Genomic DNA, 23,360 nt, shown 5'->3' with positions numbered 1-23,360 from the left:
GACATGTTAATTAGTACTTGCCTCCAATCTGCCATCTTGGAAAAAAGGAAATTACAATAATTTGATTACTGTCATATATACAGTACTAAAAACTATTACATAAAAAAGCTCCAAAACATTTTGCAGTTTTTAGTGCTTAGGGGGTAAAAGTTAGCAACTTTGAATGACATTACCAAGAAATTAATTGTTCATTAGATGGCTTTCACTCCTGAGGAAATGGGTAGTTCACAAAAGACCACATTTCAACACAATTAATTAAAAATAAATTCAGGTAAAATGTAACAAAATCCTGTTTTTAAAGACATTATTGAGTTGTATAAGTAGCATAGACCAAAAGGCTAAAATTCTGACAAAAGTAGAACCTCTGAGAGGTGAGCTACTGGTCTGCAGGTATATTCTCCCTCAGCGCATTTTCTGATAAAGGCAACAGAGTAAACATTTGAGATTTGGCCTGGAGAAATACTACTAAGGAACTGTGTCTTATTGGGCCAGAATGACAAAACTGCAAATTTTAGGAGCCTTAAAACACATGGCCTATTTCTTGATCAAGATATTTGTAAGAAATAAAGGCAGTGTGAGGCTAAAAATATAAGCAAACAAATTGAAATACAGAGATATCAAAAAGTAAAGTTAAGAACCTGATAGAAAGAAGGGCCCTCAAAAACATCAGGCTCATATCTGATACCCCCATAATACTACACTTAAGAAAATAAAACAACCAAGAGGTAAATTAAGTAATAACAAAAGGTAATTAGCACAGTTCATAATTGGATTAAGGTGATTTTATCTCACCTATATCTGTCTTGCAGAAGAAAGTATGAAACCTCCCTAGTAGAAAAATAACATCATTTGAAATCTTTACAATATTTTATACACAGTATCTGGTATGCTATTAAAAATTATGAAGCATGCCAAAAACCGAATGCATGATCAAAAATCAAGAGGAAAAAAAAACATAAAATAACAGACTAATGGGTGATCCAGACATTAGAGTTTGCAGACAAAAATTTTTTTTAAATATGATTAGGCCAGGTGCAGTGGATAATGCCTGTAATCATGCCACTTTGGGAGGGCAATGCAGGCAGATCACCTACAGTCAGGAATTCAAGACCAGCCTGACCAAAATGGAGAAACCCGATCTCTACTAAAAATACAAAATTAGTTGGGCATGGTGGCGCATGCCTGTAATCCCAGCTACTCAGGAGGCTGAGGCAGGAGAATCGCTTGAACCTGGGAGGTGGAGGTTACAGTGGGCTGAGATAGTGCCCTTGCACTCCATCCTGGGCAACAAAAGCAAAACTCCATCTCAACAAAATAAAATAAAATAAAACTATGATTAATGTGTTCAATAAACAGAAAAGAAATAGTTGAAGCCATAAAGAATTTGTCCTAAGAAATAAATTCTTTAAGAAAGAATTAAACAGGCATTCTAGAACTAAAAAATACAATATCTAAAATTAAGAAGTCAATGCATTGATATAACGGTAGTTGAAATAACAGTAGTGAATTAAATTATAACTCAGTAGAAAATATTTAAACTGTAGCATGAAAACAAAAAAGTTATAATACAGAAGAACTCTAAGAGTGTTCGAGGCATGGTGAATAGTTCTAACATATACATTCACTAGAGTCTCAGAAAGAACAGCAAGAAATTATATGACAAAATACATAAAAAGATAATAGCCAAGAATTATTTAAAACTGATAAAAGACATAAATCCAGAAATTCAAAGTTTCTGCAAACCCCAGGCAAATGTATTAAAAAGAAAAAAACACTTCAGATACATCAAAGGTTAAAAACCAAAGACAATTTCTCTCAAAGAAGAAACAATAAGCTGGGCTGCTTACTCCTTAATAAAAAAAAAAAGCGGAAAGTCTAAAATAAAAAAATATTATTAACATGCTGAAAATAATCACCAATCTAAAAATCTATACTCAAAAATAAATCATTCAAAAATAACAAAATACATTTCAGACAAACAAAAACTTTAATTTTCAGCACCAGACTTGGACCAGAAGAAATGCTAAAGGGAGTTTTTCAGGCAGAAGAAAAATGATTCCATTTTTTATAAAAATACAAGTGCAAAAAGGAATGAAGGACAATAGAAAAATAAATAAATGTAATCCACACAACAAATAATAGTATTCAAAAAACTTAAAATATGTGGATTTAAAATGTGTGACAATAATTAAATAAAATACAAGATAACAAAATGGAGTTAAAATGTTCTAATTAGTCTTATTGAGAAAGTGGCAAAGGTCATCCTTTTTATTGGATTGCAATAGGTGATTAAAAAAATAGTAAAACAAAACTAAAAAATGTAATAGAGGTTGACAAAATGAAATAAAATAAAATACTTCATTAATATTTTATTTGATTATAATATTTGATTAATCCAAGAAAGAATAAAATAAGGGAAAGTGGATAATGGAAATCATGGCAGATGGGAGGCAGAACTAGATTCCATCCCACTTGCATGGACAGAGCAGTGTATGGAGTCTCAGGTCATGAACTTTTGCTCCATACCTACTGTTCTCTCAGGAAAGCTGAGAGAACACGCAGACCCACTGAAGAAAGCAGATTGCTCCTGCAGGAACCGGGAGAAACCTCAAATTCTGTTCTGGTATCCATGGCTGAGAGACACACAGATGGTTCACATCACAGAACTCTATGCAGACAACCCACAGTACTAGCCAGGAGCCTAACAGACCAGCTGGGTGGCTCAATCCAGAAGAGGCATAACAATCACTACAACTTGGCTGGCAGAAAGACACATCTCTAGGCAAGTGGGGAGAATAATACATCAAGATCACACTCCGTGGGACAAAAGAATCTTGTTTCCCTTGAAAACAGCCTTAGTCCTACACCTTTCCTCTGACAGAGTCTACTCTAATGAGAAAGAACCAAAAACCAACTCTGTTAATATGACAAAACAAGGTTGATTAACATCCTCAAAAAAAATCACATTAGCTCACCAACAACGGATTTGAATCAGGAAAAAAATCCCTGATTTACCCGAAAAAAAATTCAGAGGGAAGTTAGTACGCTAATCAAAAAGGCATGAGAGAAAGGCAAAGCCCAATTTAAGGAAATCCAAAAATACCAATATAAGAAATAAGACCAGGTGCAGTGGGCTCATGCCCGTAATCCGCATTTTGGGAGGGTGAGGTGGGCATATTGCCAGAGTTCAGGAGTTTGTGATCAGCCTGCACAACATGGTGAAACCTAACTCTACTAAAAAAATACAAAAAAAAATAGATGGGCATGGCAGTGTGCACTTGTAGTCCCAGCTTCTCAGGAGACTGAGGCAAGAGAATTGCTTGATCCCAGGATGGGGAAGCTGCAGTGAGCCAAGACTGTGCCACTGCACTCCAGTCTAGGTAACAGAGCAAGACTCCATCTCAAAAAAAAAAAAAAAGAAGAAGAAACAAGGGGAGAAATATTCAATGAAATAAATAGTATAAATAAAAAACAATCAAAACTTCAGGAAACAATGGACACACTAATAGAAATGCAAAATGCTCTGGAAAGTCACAGCAATAGAATGGAACAAGCAAAAGGAACTTCAGTGCTTGAAGACAAAGTTTTTGAGTTAACCCAATCAAAGAAAGAAAAAAAATAAGTAAATATGAACAAAACCTATAAGAAGTCTGGAATTATGTTAAATGACCAAACCAAAGAATAATAGGGATTCCTGAGGGAAAAGAAATCTAGAAGTCTGGAAAACATACTTGGGGAAATAATTGAGGAAAACTTCACAAGCCTTGCTAGAAACCTAGACATCCAAATACAAGAAGCTCAAAAAACAACTGAGAAATTAATCTCAAAAGATCATTGCCTAGGGACACTGCCATCGAGTTATCTAAAGTTAACAAAAGGAAACAATCTTAAGAGCTGTGAGGCAGAAGCACCAGGTAACCTGTAAGGGAAAACCTGTCAGATTAACAGCAGATTACTCAGCAGAAATCCTACAAGCAAGAAGAGACCGGGGCCCTATCTTCAGCCTCCTTAAACAAAACAATTATCAACCAAGAATTTTGTATCCAGTGAAACTGAGCTTCAGAAATGAAGAAAACATACAACCTTCTTCAGACAAACAAATGCTAAGAGAATTTGCCACCACCAGGCAAGTACTAAAATAACTGCTAAAAGGAGCCCTAAATCCTAAAACAACTTCCAGAAACACATCAAAACAGAACCTCTTTAAACCATGAATCTCACAGGACCTGAAAAACAAAAATACAATTAAAAACAAAAAGCAATCACCAGGTGCAGTAGCTCACACCTGTAATCCCAGCAATTTGGGAGGCTGAGGGAAACAGATCACTTAAGGTCAGGAGTTCGACACCAGCCTGGCCAATCTGGCAAAACCCTGTTTCTACTAGAAATACAAAAATTAGCAGGGCGTGGTGGTGTGTGCCCATAATTCCAGCTTCTTGAAAGGTTGAGGCATGAGAATTGCTTGAACCTAGAAGGCAGAGGTTGCAGGGAACTGAGATTGTGCCACTGCACTCCAGCCTGGGCAACAGAGTGAGGCTGTGTCTCAAAAAAGAAGAAAAAAAGAAAAGAAAGAGGAGAAGAGAGGAGAAAGGAATGAACAGACCAAGGTATATAGGCAACAAATAGCACGATGAATGGAATAGTACATCACATCTCAATACTAACATTGAATGTACACTGCCTAAATGTTCTACTTAAAAAAATACAGAATTGCAGAAGGAATAAGAATTTACCAGCCAACTATCTGCTTCCTTCAAAAGACTCACCTAACATATAAAAAATCATACAAACTTAAGGTAAAGTGGGGTTGGAAAAAAACATTCCATGCAAATGGACACCCAAAGCCAGTAAAAATAGCTCTTCTTATATCAGACAAAACAAACTTTAAAGCAACAGCAGTTTAAAAAGACAAAAAACAGGGCCGGGTGCGGTGGCTCACACCTGTAATCCCAGCACTTTAGAAAGCCGAGGCGGGTGGATCACGAGGTCAAGAGATCGAGACCATCCTGATCAACATGGTGAAACCCCATCTCTACTAAAAATACAAAAAATTAGCTGGGCACAGTGGCACATGCCTGTAATTCCAGCTACGCAGGAGGCTGAGGCAGGAGAATTGCCTGAACCCAGGAGGCAGAGGTTGTGGTGAGCCGAGATCGCTCCATTGGACTCCAGCCTGGGTAACAAGAGCGAAGCTCTGTCTCAAAAAAAATAAAAAAAGACAAAAAACATATAGAACAATAAAAGGCCTTGTCCAACAGAAAAACATCACATTCCTAAACATACATGCATCTAACACTACTAGACCTAAGAAATGAGATAGCAACACAATAATAGTGGGGACTTCGATACTTCACTGACAGCACTAGACAGGTCATCAAGACAGAGTCAACAAAGAGCCTATCAACACTTTGGGATACAGCAAAGGCAGTGCTAAGAGGAAAATTCATACCCCTATATGCCTACATCAAAAAGTCTAAAAGAACACAAAGAGATAATCTAAGGTCACACCCCAAAGAACTAGAGAAACAAAAACCAAACCCAAACCCAGCAAAACAAAGGAAATAACCAAGATCAGAACAGAACTAAATGAAATTGAAACAAAACAACACAAAGGATAAATAACAAAAAGCAAAAGGATAAATAAAATTGACAGACCATTAGAAAGATTAACCAAGAAAAGTAGAGAGAAAATCCAAATAAGCTCAATTAGAAACAAAACAAGAGATATTACAACTGACAATACAAAAATACAAATAATCATTCAAGGCCACTATGAACACCTTTACACACAAAAACTAGAAAACCTAGAGGAGATAGATAAATTCCTGGAAAGATAAAACCAACCTACTTAAATCAGAAAGAATCAGATACCCTGAATAAAACCAATAACAAACAGCAATATTGAAATGCTAATAAAAAAATTACCAACAAAAAATAGTTCAGAACCAGAAGGATTCATAGCTGAATTCTACCAGACATTCAAGAAGAAATGGACCAATCCCTTTGACACTATTCCAAAAGATAAAGAGGGAAACATCTCTAAATCATTCTATAAAGCCTGTATCACCCTAATACCAAAACAAGGAAAGAATATAATGAAAAAAGAAAACTATAGATTGATATCCCTGATGAACATAGATGCAAAAATCCTTAACAAAATACTAGGAAACTGAATCCAATGACACATCAAAAAGATAATCTAAGATAATCTACCATGATCTAGTGGGTTTCACATCAGGGATGCAAGAATGGTTTAACATACACAAGTCAATAAATGTGATACATCACATAAACAGAATTAAAAACAAAAATCCCATGATTATCTCAATAGAGACAGAAAAAGCATTTGACAAAATCCAGCATCACTTTATTATTAAAACTCTCAGCAAAATCAGCATACAAGGGACATACCTCAATGTGATAAAATCCATCTATGACAAACCACAACCAAAATAATACAGAATGGGGAAAAGTTGAAAGCATTATCTCTGAGAACTGGAAGAAGACAAAGATGCCTACTCTCACCACTTCTATTCAACATAGTACTGGGAGTACTAGCCAGAGCAATCAGATAAGAGAAAGAAATAAAGGGCATGCAAATTGGTAAAGAGAAAGTAAAACTGTCACTGTTTGCTGATTATATAACTTTATACGTAGAAAACCATAAACACGCCTCCAAAAATCTCCTAGAACTGATAAAAGACTTCAGCAAAATTTCCAGATACAAAATTAATGTACACCAATCAGTAGCTCTCCTATACACCAACAATGACAAGCTGAGAATCAAATCAAGAACTCAACCCCTTTACAACAGCTGCAAGAAAAATGAAATACTTAGGAATATACCTAACTAAGGCGGTGAAAGACCTCTACAAGGAAAACTGCAAAACACTGCTGAAAGAAATCACAGACAACAAAAAAACCAATGGAAATGCATCCCATACTCGTGGATGAGTACAATCAATATTGTGAAAACTACCATACTGCCAAAAGCAATCTACACATTCAATGCAATTACAATATAATAACATCATCGCTCTCAAAGAACTAAAAAGAAAGTCCTAAAATTTATATAGAATCAAAGAAGAGCCCACATGCCCAAAGCAAGACCAAGCAAAAAGAACAAATCTGGAGGCAGCACATTACCTGAATTCAAACTACATTATAAGGCCGTAGTCACCAAAACAGCATGATACTGGTATAAACATAGACACATAGACCAATGGAATAAAATGGAGAATCCAGAAATAAACCCAAATACTTACAGTCAATTGAACTTCAACAAAGCAAACAAAAACATAAAGTAGAAAAAAAAAACCCATTCAACAAACAGTGCTGGGATAATTGGGAAGCCACATGTAGGAGAATAAAAGTGGATCCTCATCTCTCACCTTATACAAAAATCAACTCAATTTGGGTCAACGACTTAAATCTAAGATATGAAACTATAAAAATTCTAGAAGATAACATCTGTAAAACACTTCTAGACATTGGCTTAGGCATCTATTTCATGACCAAAAACCCAACAGAAATGCAAATGCAAAAAAAACCAAAGATAAATAACTGGTACTTAATTAAACTTAAGAACTTTTGCAAGGCAAAGAGACAGTCAGCAGAGTAAACAAACAAACCCACAGAGTGGGAGAAAATCTTCACAATCTACACATCTAATGAAGGATTAATATCTAGAATCTACAACAAACTCAAACAAATTAGCCAAAAAGCAAATGATCCCATCAAAAAGTGGGCTCAGGACATGAATATACGATTCTCAAATGAAGATACACAAATTACCAATGAACATATGAAAAATGCTGAACTTCACAATGCAATACCACCTTACTCTTGCAAGAATGGCCATAATAAAAAAAAATCAAAAAATAATAGATCTTGGCATGTAAGCAGTGAACAGAGAACACTTCTACACTGCTGGTTGGAATGTAAACTAGTATAACCCTATGAAAAAACATGTGTGGAGATTCCTTTAAAAACTTAAAGTAGAACTACCATTTAATCTAGCAATCCCACTACTGGTTATCTACCCAGAGGAAAAGAAGTCATTATACAAAAAAGATACTTAGACACACATGTTTATAACAGCACAATTCACAACTGCAAAAATGTGGAACCAACCCAAATGCCCATCATCCAATGAGTGCATAAAGAAACTGTGGGGTGGGCTGGGCGCGGTGGCTCAAGCCTGTAATCACAGCACTTTGGGAGGCCGAGGCGGGTGGATCACGAGGTCAACAGATCGAGACCATCCTGGTCAACATGGTGAAAACCCATCTCTACTAAATATACAAAAAATGAGCTCGGTATGGTGGCACGTGCCTGTAATCCTAGCTACTCAGGAGGCTGAGGCAGGAGAATTGCCTGGACTCAGGAGGCAGAGGTTGCGGTGAGCCGAGATCGCACCATTGCACTCCAGCCTGGGTAACAAGAGTGAAACTCCATCTCAAAAAAAAAAAAAAGGAAAGAAACTGTATGGTGTGTCTGTGTGTATTCAACAGTGGAATGTTGTATGTGTGTGTGTGTGTATGTGTATATATATATATGTGTGTGTGTGTCTGTGTGTATACATATATATGTATACATATACACACATATATGTATATATCTGTGTGTATATATACACACACAATACATACACATATATATATATACACACACAATGGAATATTGTGTATATATATATATACACACAATGGAATATATACATATATATGTGCACACACAAAATGGAATACTACTCAGCTATAAAAAGAAATGAATTAATTGCATTCACCAAACTCTGGATGAGATTGGAGACAATTATTCTTAGTGAAGTAACTCAGGAATGGAAACCAAACATCTCATGCTCACACTCATATGTGGGACTAAGCTATGAGGAAGCAAAGGCATAAGAATGACACAGTGGATTTTGAGAACTCAGGGGGAATGTGTGGAAGGGGGTGACAGATAAAAGACTACAAATATGGTGCTCAGATAATGGGTGCAACAAAATCTCACAAATCCCCAATAAAGAATTTATTCATGTAACCCAACATGACCTGTTCCCCAATAACTTATGGAAAGAAAGAAAAAATTAAGTGGCAAAACAAACAGACCAATACAATATATAAAATAGTGTAATGTAGGCAAACACAAACATGTTGATGACCAAATTAAACATAAATCAATTGATACTACAATTAAACGAAAGGTTTACCAGACTGATTTTTTTTAAATCAGACATGTGTAAGATCTATATTTCACTCTTGATTTTAGTTTGTCAAATATTCTATAAATTGAGTCTGAGTTATACCTATAGGTAGTTTTAGATTGTCAACAAGAATAAGAAATTAGTTACTGAGTTTATACTATGAGTCATAAGACATTCAAAGAATTTTTTGATTCACTTAGTATTTGCAATAACACTTTTAGGTGTGTACTATTGTGATCATCATTTTATTAAGCATAAAGAGTTAAAATAACTTGCACAAGATCAGTTGCAGAGCAAAAAAAGTATATTCAAGCACTCTGAGTCCAGAGATCATGCTAGTAATCACTGTGCTAGACTTCTCAATATCTACAGTGAAGAATAAATACCATAATTCTTTTTATCTAAATGATAGATTACTAAGAATAATGAACTGTTAGTACATTTTAAACAAAATAGAGCAGAAATATTCTAAAAACTACTAACATTAATGATGCATTTAAAATATACTTATATCAGCACTTAAAATAGTTAAGATAATAAATTTAATATTGTGTTTTTTTACCACAGTTAAAAATATACACTGGGTGCGGTGACTCACTATGTAACACCAATGCTTCAGAAGGTTGAGGCAGGTGATCAGTTGAGTCCAGGAGTTCAAGATCAGCCTGGGCAATAAAGTGAGACCTTATCTCTACAAAAAAAAAAAAAATTTAATGGCCAGGTGTGATGGCCTGTGCCTGTGGTCCTAGCCACACAGAAGGTTGAGGCAGGTGGATCACTTGAATCCAGAAGGGCAAGGGTGCAGTGAACCATAACCACACCACTGCACTCCAGCCTAGGCAACAGAGTGAGACCCTCTTTCAAATATAGATATATTTGAAACACATACACACACATGGAGAGAGAGAGAGAGAGAGAGAGAGAGAGAGAGAGAGAGAGAGAGAGATAGACAGAGACAGACAGATGATAGGTAGATGGATGTATCAGACTAAATAAACAATATAAATTAAAACAAATATCAAAGGTTGATGACAGAAACTCAAAAACTGAAAGTCTAGAAATCTAGTAAGCTAAAAAATGACTTTAGAGTACATGTAGGTATGTTAAACTTGTTCTTACAATTGCAATTTAATAATGAACTTGTAAATTTAATGAAATATAAATTAAATTGACAAAAACTAGAGAGCCATTTTGAGGAGGCTGTCAGATGCACTACTGGGACCTATGGGAACAAAATATAACAAAATAAAAATGTCTATAAGTTAATAATATGCAAATAGGAAGGGCTATGATGGGTCTGAAATTTTGCCCTACTTCAACCTAGTAAGTTAACCTGCCACAGTTTCACAGAAAAATGCAAAACTTCTGAGTCAGCGACAAAGAACTTTATTACTCATGGCATAACAAACATGATGACAACAGCACATTTGCATCAGTCCTCCTTGCCCTAAAGTCCTACTGGGGACAAGGCTGATGGGGCAAAATAAATACGTGCACACAAAGTGGGCTTTGTTATGGGAGAAAAACTGTGAGCTCTGGGAACCTGAATCTTTTTATAAAGAGCACTAAGCACTCCCTCTGCTTAGGAGGGAGACATTGTATCTTTGAAGGCTATTTGCTATACAATCATCTGTAAAATGAGGTCCAAGCAAAGGTATGTAGAAACACAAACACACAGAGAATTGTCTCTTAATGATTAAAAAAGAGATTTAAAATAGATGTTTACATAGAAAATAAACTTCTTTGAGCACATATACATAGAAAACAACCCTCAGAAAAATAAGTTTAAACATTAAAAACCTGAGAAAAATTAATATCTAAATTATAAGAATTAATCCCACAAATATAAATTTTATGTATAATAAAACACATAAGAATTCATGTATCTGCAATTAAGGGCAACAGATTTCAATGTAGTTATGTAACAACTTTCACCTTTAAATTGTTGTGCATATATTTTCTGGCTTTTCTTTGTTCCTGCTATTGTTCTTAAAATCATACTATACATCTTAAAACTGTAATACACAAAATTCAGTTATTACTTTCACTGAACTGAAACATGAAACCCTACAGTTGTCACCTATTGGTCTTGATAGAATTCCGTACGTCACACAGAACTTTCTCCATGTTAGAAAGCTTTCCATTTTAAAACCAATGTCTAGTTTATTCTCTGTAAGTCTCTTCTGCTCTGTATTAAACGTCTCCACTTTTTTCAAATGTTCTTTGGGTGACATGATTGAAATTTGTGCACCTTCACCATTCTGATCACCTTCCCGTGAACACATCCTCAGAGCATATTTTTTCAAACACTATATTTTTTCATCTCTAAAAATTCAATTTGTGTCTTTATATTTCTGCCATTTCTCTATATTTAATATGTTCAATACTCCTACTTTCCTTAACATATGGAATATTGTTATAATGGTTGTTTGATATCTTTTTCTATTAATTATAACATGTAAATTCAAGAGAAACCAAAGAGCTTGATATTCAACATAAAGAATATTATTTTGGTATGAATGTATTACCTGATAATCAGCAGGCCCAGGGGTAACACAAGCATCTTTCTGAACCAAGAAGAAAGTCCGAGGAACAGAAGAACCAAATGCACATTTCTTCTGTTTTTTTGAGCAGATATTTCTAATATTGGCAATTATAGTATTGTTCAGGATATTATAAAACCCAGGACCTAAAATTATTTGAAAATACCATATATAAGAAAAAGCATGCTTTTATTTGCACCTTTTGAACTGAGTAATTTTTAATTAAGGGTTTTTTTTTAGAAAAAAATTACATATTGCTGGCATAAATGCAAAATGGCATAGTCACATTTTAAAATTTTGTTGAATTCTTATAAAGTGAACATATACTTCCTGATATAATTTGGCTGTGTCCCCACACAAATCTCATCTTGAATTGTAATTCCCACAATTCCCATGTGTCATGGGAAGAACCTAGCAGGAGGTAATTGAATCAAGAGGAAGGAATCTTGCTGTGCTATTATTGTGATAGTGAATAAATATCATGAAAGCTGATGGTCTTAAATCAAGGGGTTGTCTGCTGCCTGCCATGTCAGACATGACTTTCACCTTCTGCCATGACTGTGAGGCCTTCCCAATCATGTGGAACTATAAGACCATTCAACCTCTTTCTGTTGTAAATTGCCCAGTCTTAGATATGCCTGTATTAGTAGCATGAAAACAGACTAATATAGTAAACTGGTATCAGTAGAGTAGGGCACTTTTCTACATACCCAAAAATGTGGAAGCAACTTTGGAACTGGGTAACATGCAGGGGGTGGAACAGTTTACAAGGCTCAAAAGAAGACAGAAAAATGTAAGAAAGTTTGGAACTTCCTAGAGACTAGTTGAATGGCTTTGACCAAAATGTTGATAGCGATATGCACAATAAAGTCCAGACTGGGATGGCCTCAGATGGAGATAAGAAACTTGTTGGGAACAGAAGCAAAGGTGAATTTTGTTATGTTTTTGAAAATAGACTGGTGGCATTTTTCCCCTGCCTTAGAGATTTGTGAAACTTTGAACTTGAAAAACATGATTTAGGGTATCTGGTAGAAGAAATTTCTAAGCAGCAAAGCATTCAAGAGTTGACTTGGGTGCTGTTAGAGGCCTTCAGTTTTATAAGGGAAGCAGATCATCATAAAAGTTCACAAAATTTGCAGCCTGAAAACGTGATAGAAAAGAAAAAACCATTTTCTGAGGAGAAATTCAAAAATTTGCATAATTCATGAGGGACCCAATGTTAATCCCCAAGACAATGAAAAAAATGCCTCTAGGATATGTCAAATGTCTTCATGGCAGCCCCTCCCAATACAGGCCCAGAAGCCTAGGAGGAAAAAATGGTTTCATGGGCTAGGCCCAGGGTCCTGGCACCGTGTGCAGCCTAGGGACTTGGTACCCTGCATCCCAGCCACTCCAGACATTGCTGAAAGAAGCCAACATAGAGCTCAGGCCAGGGTTTCAGAGGGTGCAAGCCCCAAGCCTTGGCAGCTATGTATGGAAACACCCGGATGTTGAGGCAGAAGTTTGCTGCAGGAGTGGGGCCCTTATGGAGAACCTCTGCTAGGGCAGTGCAGAAGGGAAATATGCAGTCAGATCTGCCACACAGAGTCCCTATTAGGGTACCACCTAGTGGAGCTATGAAAGAGGGCCACTGTATTCCAGACCCCAGAATGGTAGATCCACTGACAGCTTGCACCATGTGCCTGGAAAAGCTACAGACAAAACACCAGGCCATGAAAGCAGCCAGTAAGGTGGTTGTATACTGCAAAGCCTCAGGGATGGAGCTTCCCAACACTGTGGGAACCTACCTCTTGCATCAGCATGACATGGATGTGAGATAAGGAATCAAAGGAAATTATTTTGGAGCTTTAAATTTTGACAGCCCCTCTGGATTTCTGACTTGCATGGGGCCTGTAGCCTCTTTGTTTCACTCTATTTCTCCCATTTGGAATGGCTGTGTTTACCCAACGCCTGTACCTCCATTGTATCTAGGAAGTAACTAATTTGCTTTTGATTTTACTGGCTCATAGGTGAAAGGGACTTGCCTTGTCTCAGATGATACTTTGAACTGTGGACTTCTGAGTTAATGCCAAAAGGAGTTAAGACTCTGGGAACTGTTGGGAAGTCATGATCGGTTTTGAAATGTGAGGACATGAGATTTGGGAGGGGCCTGGGGTGGAATGATATGATTAGGCTCTGTCCCCACTCAAATTTCATCTTTAATTGTAGCTCCCACAATTATTATTTGTTTGAGAGGAACCTGATGGGAGGCAATTGAATCAAGGGAGTGGGTATTTCTCATGTCGTTCTCATGATAGTGAATTACTCTCACAAGATCTGACGGTTTTAAAAACAGGAGTTTCCCCGCACAAGCTCTCTTCTCTTGTCTGCTGCCATGTGAGTTGTGCCTTTCACCTTCCGCCATGATTGTGAGGCCTTCCAAGCCACATGGAACTGTAAGTCCACTAAACCTCTTTCTTTTGTAAATTGCCCATTCTTAGGTATTTCTTTATCAGCAGCATGACAATGGATTAATACACTTGCCCTATGACCAGAAATTCTATTTCTATGTATTTTCCCACATGAAAAGAACCCAAGTGTTCATCACTTGATTAATAAGTAAACAAAATGTGCTACACCCAAACCATGGAATACTACTCAGCAATAAACAAATGAATCTCTGAAATATGATAAGTAAAAAAAGGCAGACTCTAAAGCTTGAATAATGTATAATTCCATTTATATGTAAATTTAGAAATGGTAAAATCATAGCAGCAGAAACAGTTGCCTAGGGCAAGAGTGGGAGTAGAGATAAACTGCAAAGGAACAGGAGAAAACTTAGGAATGATTAAAGTGCTCCAAAACATTACTGTAATTGTGATTGCCTGACTGCATATCTACCAAAACTCATCAAATTATATATTTAAATGAATAATTTTTATTATGTATAAGGCATACATAGAGAAGAAATAAATAAATAAATCTCAATACTAAAGTTTTCAAAGAACAATATAGCAGCATTAAGATAAATTTGACCAAAAAATTAATATATCCTATCATTAGACCTCCCTGCCACAAAAGTTATTTTAATTTTTGCTTTTTATTTTTCTGCGCATATTCAAAACCTGGAATCTTTTCCACAGTGGTAGTCTGAGTGAATTTAGGTTCATATATTTTTCATTCAAAATAATACAACTTTCTATGCTGTTGAAAAATTTTTAACAAGATAGTCATATACTTAAAACAACTATTTGAATGTGTTCTTTAAAAAATCAGTTCTAGTGAGCAGCAATATCCATTAGATGCAATATAATATACTTAAAGAACACTTAACTTCATTGTACTCATGTTATCTGCATTCTACTAAATTAGTCCTGCCTCTAAATACATATGAAACTTCACTTAAATCTCATTTGTTTTTCTGGGCTTCAAGTTCATCTGAAATAATAGGAATTGATTACATCAGTATCTGTTCAAGAAAATCTACAAGATAAGGAGTTTACAACTAAATGTAAATTTACTGTTTCACTAAGCATTTTGTAACTAGTCCTTCTGAATGAAGAGAGTATTGTGTTGATTTACGTTCTGGTACAATCTTTTTTCTCATCATAGGCAGGAAACAGTTGACAAAGGAGTGTCACTGGGTAGTACTAGAGTACATGTTACTTTGGTTTTTGCCAGATTTAAAAGTGACTAAATCTTCCTACAAAGAAATATCCTTCGTACTTCTGACACATATAAGATTTCTCTCAAAATGTAAACAAACTCTCCCTAATTTTACAAATATTCCAGTTCTAGTCTATTCCCTAAAAAATATACCAAAATTCTGTTGTGCCAACTCTCAGAAAACCTAAGTGCTGATATATACTATTCCTGCTGCCTTTCAACATTCTTCCAGTGGTGATGTTAAGGAAAAAGATAAACAGAAAGTATAATGAAAACTATTTGAGTCACCGTTTAAGGTATATAAAAAACAAGCAACTATGTCAAATCTTTCTCCCTTCTGACTCAAGAGCATTACATAGCACTTTGCAGGTGAGCTTAAATACTGAATATAGCATCAGGGATAGAGACCTCATACATATACATATCAGGTACTACCTTGTTAAACTTCTGACTTAGAAAGCCATTCTGATCATATGGTTCACTCATATTAGAACTTTCTTGCATTTATCTGAATCATTAAGTGTAGAAATGCCCAGGAACCCCAGATCAGACCTGCTATGGGAGAGTTAACAGGTTTAGGAGTGCCTTATAACAGTAACTTGCAAACATTTTGGAGCTCCACATTAGGTGGTCAAATCTGCTCTATGACTATTTTACAAGTCCATTTCATTACTGTACTCTAATAATTATATGAAATCAAATTTCCATGAAGACCATCTTGCTAATCCTTAAAACATGTAAGATTCTAGATTATATTTTAGAGGTTATTCTTAATTTAACTTGCTCTTTATAAATAAACTAACTTTGAAGGATGTATAATATTTTATTTGTAATATACTAGACCATCAAATTGACAGTAAGACCTACTCTTAGAGCAACTGGGCCACTTCATAAGTTAATATTTAGAAATAATTTAGATTTCAGATTCATGATAAATAAATAAGTAACTCAAAATCAAAGCTGTTGGGACTTTAAATTATTTTGAGCCTTAAAGGAATGTGCTTATGCAACCTGAATCATATGATGGACAGCTGTAACCTTTGTCCTTCTGATTATAGATTAACCTTCTTTTAGCCACATTGTTTTCTAAAATACGTAGAAGACTAAAAAGTGCCAGAGAAGACCTCTTGCCTCTTCACTACTGATCTTCATTATAGCTTACCTTCCCTTTTACTTCTCTGACACAAAGATTCATGACTATCACATTGTCTAAGATGGAATATTAAATGCAGTCTTTCAAATTGGAAAAGGAAGACAGCTATAGCTAAACTGCTATAACTAATCAAATTGCTATAACTCATAAACCAGCCTTGTATGAAAAATGTTATAATCCTATTAAATTTCTTTATTTTCTGATTATAAAAGCAAGACTTTAACTTTTCACCTTTGGAGCACTGGCCCTATACCTTTGGAGTCTGTGTTACTTGAATAGCTATTCTCACCTTTGTACTTGAATAAACTTTCTTAAACTGGATTCTGATACTTCTGATTATTTCAAGTTTACAATGATAAACACTACTGAGTTTAGTCATACTTCAACATAGAGGCTCAGAGCTCCAAGACCAATTGTTTCAAGATGCCGAAGTCTATCTGTAAAGCATATGCCTTTGTCTAAGAAGTGCTAGAATGGCACTTCCACTCTAGGCAGTGGTCAAGAAAGCACCAGAACTAGTCATGACTGAAGGGAAGAAGAGCAAAACTTAATCTCTCCATGGAATTAATAGCAAAGAATTGTACCAAGTATATTACTATAACCAAACTCTAAAATTTGTGGCAGTGGTTTTGGAATCAGGCAATAGGTCAGAAACTAGAGCAACTGGAAGAGTTAGAATAAAGGCCTTGAGGAGACTGTTGGTGATGACTTGAAAGACAGTGAGTAAAATGTTATTAGAGGATGGAAAAGTGATAACTGGTTTTATTCAATGGCAGAAATTTTAGCAACACTAATGCTTGGGGTAATGAAGAAAATATCTAAAGAACGGCTGGATTCTAACTAAGGAAATTTACAGCAGAATGTCAAAGTGCCAACAGTTCCTTTTATACATGTGTGAGAAGGTATAGATAGAATGAAAAGAGTTTAAACTGTTCAGTTTTCTAGAATTACCATTTGACACAGCAATTCCATTACTGGGTATATACTCAAAGGAATATAAACTATTCTATTATAATGACACGGGCACACATATGCTCATTACAACACCATTCACAATAGTAAAGACATGGAATCAATTTAAATGCAAATCAGTGGTAGACTAGATAAAGGTGGTACATATATACCATGAAATACTATACAGCCATAAAAAAGAATGAGATCATGTCTTATACGGAAACATGGATGGAGCTACAGGCCATTATCCTCAGCAAACTAAAACAGAAACATACAGCCAAATACCACATGTTTGCACTTATAAGAGGGAACAAAATAATGAGAACATATGGATACATAGAAAAAGAAACTACAGACAATGGGGCCTACCAATGTTAGAGGGTGGGAGAAGAGACAGATTCAGGAAAAAAAACTAATGGGTACTAGGATTAATATCTGGTGATGAAATAATCTAAAAGAAACCCCCATGACACAAATTTACCTATATCGCAATCCTATACATGTACCCTTGAACTTAAAAGTTAAAAATAAATAAATAAGTGAAAAGTAATAAAGTGTTAACTTTTCAAGGAGAATATTTAGGAAATAAAAAGAAACTATAATTTCCTAGATTTGAAAATAAAACTGTTTTTCATCACCAATCTATACAGACAATAAACATCTCTCAAAGTAGTAAGTGGCCTCAAGGCAAAGATGAAAAGCAGCATTTAGCTGTAAGACCTTTTGTTTAATATTTAGAAATATGTATGGTAACCCTTCATAAAACCTTTCAAAAAGGGGCCTTAAGAATCTAAAGGTCTTGTCACATGCACATGTATGTTTACTGCAGCATGGTTAACAATAGCAGAGACTTGGAATCAACCCAAATGCCCATCAGTGATAGACTGAATAAAGAAAATGTGGCACATATATACCATGGAATACTATGCAGCCATAGAAAAGGATGAGTTCATGTCCTTTGCAGGGATATGGATGAAGCTGGAAAACATCATTCTCAGGAAACTAACAAAAGAACAGAAAACCAAACACTGCATGTTCTCACCCATAAGTGGGAGTTGAACAATAAGAACACATGGACACAGGGAGGGGAACATCACACACCCGGGACTGTTGGGGACTGGGGGGCAAGGGGAAGGAGAGTTTTAGGAGAAATACCTAATGTAGATGACAGGTTGATGGATGCAGCAAACCAAACCACCACAGCACATAACAAATCTGCATGGTCTGCACATGTACCCCAGAACTTAAAGCATAATAATTTTTAAAAATAGAGAAAAAAAAAGAATCTTAAAGTCTTATATCCCAGACGCTTTTCACTTAGACAATGGTGCCCTAAGAACTTAACGGTGTTAAAAACATAATAGCCTCAAAGGTAATACAAAATAGACAATGGTGATACAAAATACATAACAGCCTCAAAGGTTATAAAAAAAAAAAGTTTTTTCTAAGAAAATGTAAGTGTGGCTTTTGTCTAGTGTATTTGACTATAAATTAATATAATAAGTAACTCAAACAAAGTTTTTATAAGAATCATACCATCTTGGGATAAAAGGGACAATGAGAATAAATATGAAAAGAAGCTAATAGAAGCTGGCTGAGAAGTTCCAACTGCAAACACAGCCTATTTTGTAGAGAAAAAGGATGACTCAAAACAGAACTAAGAGCCCAAAGGCAGAACAAAGAAGCACAGAAAATCACTCCCCCTGGTGAGCTTTACTGGATCCCCATCAAGGAAATGCTAACTTGTGCACAGCTGAATTTCAGAATTGCTATGGCACTGTGACTGCTGTGGGCCTCCAGTTTTTCCTCTTCTTGAATAGGAGTGTCTACTCTGATTATCCTATCTCTCTCTCTCACTGTATGGTGGATGAACCAACCCTCTCTTTGGTTCACAGCTCTGCTTACAGAGAATGAGTTGTATCTTAAGAACAAAGCAGAGGAATCCTCATCTGCACCTATATCTAACTTAGATGACAAGATCTGGGGGCTGGGAATTCTGATTTATACTTGTAATCCCAATACTTTGAGAGCCGAGGTGGAAAGATCATTTGAGGTTAGGAGTTAAAGACCAGTCTGGGCCATGAAATGAGGAATCATCACCACAATTTTTTTTATTTAATTTTTATTAGTTATTTATTTAATTTTTTTTTGAGATGGAGTCTTGCTCTGTCACCAGGCTGGAGTGCAGTGGTACGATCTTGGCTCATTGCAATCTCCGCCTCCTGGGTTAAAGCGATTCCCCTTCCTCAGCCTGCCGAGTAGCTGGGATTACAGGCAAACACCACCATGCCCAGCTTTTTGTATTTTAGTAAAGACAGGATTTCACCATGGTGGCCAGGTTGGTCTTGATCTCCTGACCTCGTGATCTGCCTGCCTAAACCTCCCAAAGTATTGGCATTACAGGTGTGAGCGACTGCCCCGGTTAAAATTTTTTTAAATAGCCAGGCATTGTAGCATGCACATGTCATCCCAGCTACTCAGAAGGCTGAAGCAGGAGATACCTTGAGCCAAAAGTTGGAGGCTGCAGTGAACTATGATCATGCCACTGCACTCCAGCCTGAATGACAGAAATGAATGTCTCAAAAAAAAATTTTTTTAAGAGGTCCTGTGCTTTGAAATTATGACATAATTACATGAAACTTTTGGGTCTTGGGAAGGAGTAGGTGCATGTAGTTACATTGTAAATATTTTGTGGCCAAGGAATTGATCATAAAGTAGATTAAAACTGGCCATCAATTCTCTGCTACTCTTCTCACTGGGATAAAGTTTCATGTCCTTCCCATCAATATGTGCTACTCTGAGTGACTTAATTAACTAACGGAATGCAGAAGAAGTGATGTCCTGGGAGTCCTGTGGCTGGATCACAAAAAATTTTGCAGCATCTGGTCAGTCTCATGAAACCCTAGGCCACCATGTTAACCTCAGGCTGCCCTGAGGCACCCATGCTGGAGTATGTACACACTTTGAATAACAGACCCATCTGAGCCCTGCCTTCTAGCTATCCCACAAAATAATGAGATATAATAGAAAAACCTGTTGTTTTAAGTCACTAAGATTGTTACACAGCAATAGAGAGCCAGAACTGTATGTCAGCAATTTTAAATTTCATTTTGTTCTATATTCTTGGCTCTGAACATTAGAATATCCACTGACAATACCAGAATTTGTGATTGAACATCTCTGAAATAAAAAAAAATTTAACAAAAAACATCATAAGTTATATTACTCATAGTTACTACATAGTTGATATATTATGTTGTTTATCTGCCAAGAGAAAATCAGAAAATTTAACAAATTAAGAAAAACAATAGAAAATTACAATTAGGATGTGTAAAATGTTAAATTGAAATCTTACTAAAACTGTACATTATTTTGATTTATCTGTGTTTAACGTATAGTGAATGCTTTAAAAAAATATTGACTTAAAATAACACCACCAACCATAGGACAAAGAAGAAAACATACTCTCTGTATCCATCTTGTTAAGAACATTAAGTTACTTTATAAAGCCAAAGAGAAGACAGATATAGATTAATTGCTAACCTGGCATCTCCTCTGTCCTGATATCCTGTGTGAATCGAACAGCTCTTTGACCAAATGGAATATTTTTCAGTCCTGATGTTTTCTTCAAGGACTTGATAGCAGTTCGAGGTTCGTTATATGTGCCAGGAGCCGGGGTTATTGATTTCATAGGTAAAAATCTCTAGTGAAGAACAGGAAAATATGCCAATAAGCAACTATAATACATTTTGACACTTCATAAGTTAAAAGCTGCCTTTTGAGTAATATAACATCTGGAGTTAATTTATTTCTTAATGGAGTGAAGAAAATGTAGATGAATTAAGATCTTACACCCATCAAAACATAAAATATATAGCTCTTAATAAAGTCACCTATATACTAACATAGCAATGTACTATGTGCCTTACTAAGGCAGACAGACTTTTAGAAGAAAATAATCTCAACATGAGATTCTAGATGATACTGTAGGGATAATTATCATACTTAAAATATTCTGCCAGTTAATATAAATTTTAAAACTATATGATTAACAATTTATTTTATGTAATCAAATTTTATTCATTGAAAAGTTTCTCAACATGTATATTTGATTAACTCAACATATCATTAGATATCTCAAAAAAATCTTAGATTCAGTGGTTTATCAATTCAGTTTAACTTATAAACTTATTAACATGTATACATATAAAATGTTATATATCTATAACTCTGAACTCTTATAAGATAGAGTATTATATAATCTTTTTAACTTTTTATTTGAAAATAATTTCAAATTTACAGAGAAGATACATGAATAAAAATGATACAGAAAATATGTGTATAACCTTTATCCAGATTCATCTATTATCATGTTACCTCATTTTCCTTTTTTTCTTTGCCAACTCTATCTCTGTTTTGTCTGTTTGTCCTTCTCTTCCTCTCTCTCTTACTCTATACACACACATACACACACACACACACACACACACACACATATAATTTAAAAGTTACATATGTTATGGCTCTTTACCCATAAATACTTCAGTATGTGTTTACAGAACAATGCAGATATTTTCTTACATATCCACAGTACAGTTATCAACTTCAGTAAATGCATCAGTGATCCAATGCTTTCATGTAATCTAGGATTCATATTCCAAATTTGTCAGCTAATCTAACAAGGTCTCTATTGCATTTCTTCCCTTCAGTACATAATGTACTTTAGAGTCAGATATTGCTTTAGTCATCATGTCTCTTTCATCTCCTTTCCACAGCCTTCCTTTGTGTTTCATGATGTTTTTTTCTTTTTTTTTTTTTTTTTGAGACAGAGTTTTGCTCTTGTTGTCCAGGCTGGAGTACAGTGGCACAATCTTCGCTGACTGCAACTTCCACCTCCCAGGTTCAAGTGATTCTCCTGCCTCAGCCTCCCAAGTAGCTGGGATTACAGGCATGTACCACCACGCCCAGCTAATTTTGTATTTTTAGTAGAGATGGGGTTTTGCTACGTTAGCTAGGCTGGTTTCAAACTCCTGACCTCGGGTGATCCATCTGCTTCAGCCTCCCAAAGTGCTGGGATTACATGCAGGAGCCACCACGCCTGGTCTGTGTTTCATGATTTTAACATTTGGGGAAAAATACCCTTTTGTATAATAGAACCTTACTTACTTGATGTTTATCTGATATTTCCTCATAATTATATCCAGGTTATGCATTTCTGGACAGACTACTAGGTAGGTGGAGCGTGGCTCTCCCAGGATATCATATCTGGAGATATGATGTCTATCTGCTGGTCTTCACTGGTATTTTAATTTTGATCAAATTCAATACTGCCTCTATATTTATAGTAAGTACTTAGCATTCTACTGTAAGCAAGTGATCTTCCTTCAATTGTTTATTCCATTGTCAAGCTATCTACTTACCTATCTATAATTGATTCTTGAACAAATGGGTTTGAACAATATGAGATCTCTTATAATTTTCTTCAGTCTCTGCCACACCTGAGATAGCAAAACCAACCCTTCCTCTTCGTCCTCCTAGTGTATTGAATGTAATGACAAGAGCTTTATAGTAATTTACTTCCATTTAATAAATAGTAAATATATTTTCTCTTCCTCATTATTTTTAATAACATTTTCTTTTTTGAGCTTACTTTATTGTAAGTATATAGAACATAACACATATACAAAATATGTGTTACTTGACTATGTTATTGAAAGGCTTCTGGTCAACAATAGCCTAAATGAATGTAAGTTTGGGAGGAGTCAAAAATCATACGAAAATTTTTGAATGCATAGAGAGTTGGCATCCCTAATCTCTGCATTGTTCAGGAGTCAACTGTACTTAATTATTTATTTATTAT

The 23,360-nt window shown here is 35.5% G+C and overlaps 1 protein-coding gene across 3 annotated transcripts in view; it reads right to left on the bottom strand.

Annotated features, from left to right (window-relative positions):
* Nucleotides 1–23,360, bottom strand: part of STPG2 (sperm tail PG-rich repeat containing 2) — a 667,306-nt gene that overhangs the window by 515,334 nt on the left and 128,612 nt on the right. For all 3 annotated transcript variants that reach the window (XM_054253130.2, XM_035293288.3, XM_054253131.2), the window contains 2 exons: nucleotides 21,044–21,203; nucleotides 11,734–11,894 (listed from right to left, as the gene is read on the bottom strand). In XM_054253130.2, coding sequence (XP_054109105.1) covers nucleotides 11,734–11,894; nucleotides 21,044–21,203 — 321 coding nt within the window. The remainder of the gene's footprint in view (nucleotides 1–11,733; nucleotides 11,895–21,043; nucleotides 21,204–23,360) is intronic.

The sequence above is a fragment of the Callithrix jacchus genome, chromosome 3 (genome assembly GCF_049354715.1).
Source record: "Callithrix jacchus isolate 240 chromosome 3, calJac240_pri, whole genome shotgun sequence".
NCBI lineage: Eukaryota > Metazoa > Chordata > Mammalia > Primates > Cebidae > Callithrix > Callithrix jacchus.
This window is presented reverse-complemented; position numbering and strand designations above follow the sequence as displayed.